This window comes from Dendroctonus ponderosae, unplaced genomic scaffold (assembly GCF_020466585.1).
Source record: "Dendroctonus ponderosae isolate FM_Combo_2020 unplaced genomic scaffold, Dpon_F_20191213v2 Dpon_F_20191213_6, whole genome shotgun sequence".
Lineage (NCBI taxonomy): Eukaryota > Metazoa > Arthropoda > Insecta > Coleoptera > Curculionidae > Dendroctonus > Dendroctonus ponderosae.
In genome coordinates, this window is record NW_026018814.1 from 752,743 (window position 1) to 755,341 (window position 2,599).

The following is a 2,599-nucleotide window of genomic DNA, read 5'->3' on the forward strand; positions in this document are numbered from 1 at the left end:
TAGTGAACATAATCGAACAATACCAGTATACAATTTATATTAAATATCGAACATTCTTCATACACAAACTAAGACGCGCAACTTATAGAACTAAGCTTCAATATATCTTCTATACACAGCATAAAGGAAATAATAATTTACAATACTTTTCCCGGCGGGTGGTTATCTACAGAGTCCCATGTAGTTCCTAAGTCAAAAGAGCTACAGCTAGTTTCGGTGTTATAAATGTTTATATTGCATGCATTTGAAAAGCATGCCAAGGCTTAAAGCAGCACATAAAAACTGATGATGGTGGAAAAATACACCGAAACGTATTTTGATTGATAAATAAATGACTGAAACCCAGGAATGAATTTGACTTGGAACTTAATGCACAGCCAATAAATAGCCAGAACGAATTTTTCGTCATTGAATGGTTTGAGCGAACCAACCAGGATTAAACTAACTGCAGTGATGGCAAAAAGGTGCTTTTAAGCCGAAACGGTTGGCGAAAAGAGCGGAAATTCGTTCCAAAAAGTCGAGATTTGAAAAGCGAAAAAAAGTGAAATCTTCTATGGCCAGTTGAATGCTTATGGCAACTTTTCAACGGCACACACTTAACGGAATTGCGCATTTAATCGGGAAAAGTGGAAAAAAGGGGCACAAAACGAAAGGACGGCATTACATTTATTTAAATTTCAAACCGTGTGCTCGGTCGGGCGCAAATTCAAGCAGACGTGCAAGCCGCATCTGTGCGGATGGCGAATAAAAAATGATTTTATTTGTCGAGTTGGGGTCGAACTGAAACGAGGGAGAGAAAAAATCAATCTACATTCAGGCCGAACAACAACCCTACTGCAGGAACGTGAAAATCCCTACGTAAACCTGATACCTTGGGGGTGAAGTGGGCGTAGGCGAGGGGTTGGAGGCGTGGCCCGGATCTTCCCCACCATCGACAACCGCTTTGTTTTCTCACATCGTTGCCGGAAATGTGGTGGCTTGAACCATCATTGTTCTTGTCATGATAATATTGGTATAACATTTCCAGAAACCAGTCGCCGCTGATCTCGCCTGATGACTGGCTGTTTTCTCCTCCTCCTCCCGAATTACTTCTGGCTGATCCGCAGTGGGTGTGTTATAATCGCGATATTCCTTATCTCTGCCCGATGTTCAGTGCTTTGAAGATAACGCTCTTTTTAAAAAGACGTGCCAGTCGAAGATTCCGCACTGTTGATGATCTGATTGTTCGCGCCGGTCGACGAACGCCGCTGTGTCCAATTTTCTAGTGCTTTGAAAGTTCCACCGGTTCCGCAAACGTAAATGTTAGCCATGGAGGAGGAATGTGGCCGCTTGGCGACGGACGACATCAAAGAAGCGGACATAATGGAGCAACGCTACCCCATGCCGGACAGTCCGCTGGATCTTCGCGGGTCCAGCGAAGCGCACTCGCCGGTGAAGTCCGAGGATGGCTACATGGAGCAGCCCCAGAAGAAGTCCACGCATCAGCTGATCAAGCCGCCCTATTCGTACATTGCGCTCATCACGATGGCCATCCTGCAGTCGCCTAGGAAGAAGCTGACGCTGAGCGGCATTTGCGAGTTCATCATGACCAGGTTCGCCTACTACCGGGAGAAGTTTCCCGCCTGGCAGAACTCCATCAGGCATAATCTGTCGCTGAACGACTGCTTCATCAAAATCCCGCGGGAGCCCGGCAATCCCGGCAAAGGCAACTACTGGACGCTGGATCCGCTGGCCGAAGACATGTTTGATAATGGCAGTTTCCTGCGTAGGAGGAAGCGCTATAAGAGGCCGTCAGCCAATTTGATGCTGCGCGACCATCACACGTCTGCAATGGTTGCCCAGTTCCTGCAGAGCCAAGAAAGCTACCATAGTGGACTGTTCAGCCATCCGTCGCTCCACAACCCCTACCCGTACATTCCAGGCATTCCGAACGGGTTGCCGATGTTGAACCCGATCGATTTGTCGCGCTTGGGGCTGCCTCATTTAGGCCTGCTCCCTCAAGCGAACATCTGCAAGCCCGTGCCTGTGCAACCAAGTGTTACTCCGGTATCCGATGCCGAAGACTATTTACCGACGGATATTCGCAAAAAGGCCCGCACCGGATTCTCAATAGATTCGATCATTGGCAATGAAGGTAGGAGCCAGTCCAAGAGTGAAATGTCGCGCAAAAGCAACTCGCAAAGTCCAGAGATTCCGGGAATTTCCAGAATTCACAATCAAATGAGCGCCTTTTCGCCTTTGTCTTCCAGTGATGATTGGACGAGATGAAACTGTGGCGTGTAGTGATCGAGTTCGCTTAGTTTGTACATAATTCTTCTCACTCAAAGACCAAAGATTACTATATAAAGACATAGACTGTAATGTGATTATTTAGATGCAATATAAATATTTATAACACCGAAACTAGCTGTAGCTCTTTTGACTTAGGAACTACATGGGAATCTGTAGGTAACCACCCGCAGGGAAAAGTATTGTAAATTATTGTTTCCTTTATACTGTGTATAGAAGATATATTGAAACTTAGTTCTATAAGTTGCGCGTCTTAGTTTGTGTATGAAGAATGTTCGATATTTAATATAAATTGTATACTGGTATTGTT

The 2,599-nt window shown here is 45.6% G+C and overlaps 1 protein-coding gene across 1 annotated transcript; it reads left to right on the forward strand.

Moving 5' to 3' along the window:
- The first annotated feature begins 1,045 nt into the window (after positions 1–1,045).
- LOC109542309 (forkhead box protein D3-A) lies at positions 1,046–2,594 on the forward strand. The gene has a single exon (XM_019911484.2). It carries the CDS (start codon positions 1,300–1,302, stop codon positions 2,266–2,268), a length of 969 nt encoding a protein of 322 aa, XP_019767043.1. The 5' UTR covers positions 1,046–1,299; the 3' UTR covers positions 2,269–2,594.
- Positions 2,595–2,599: the final 5 nt, after the last annotated feature.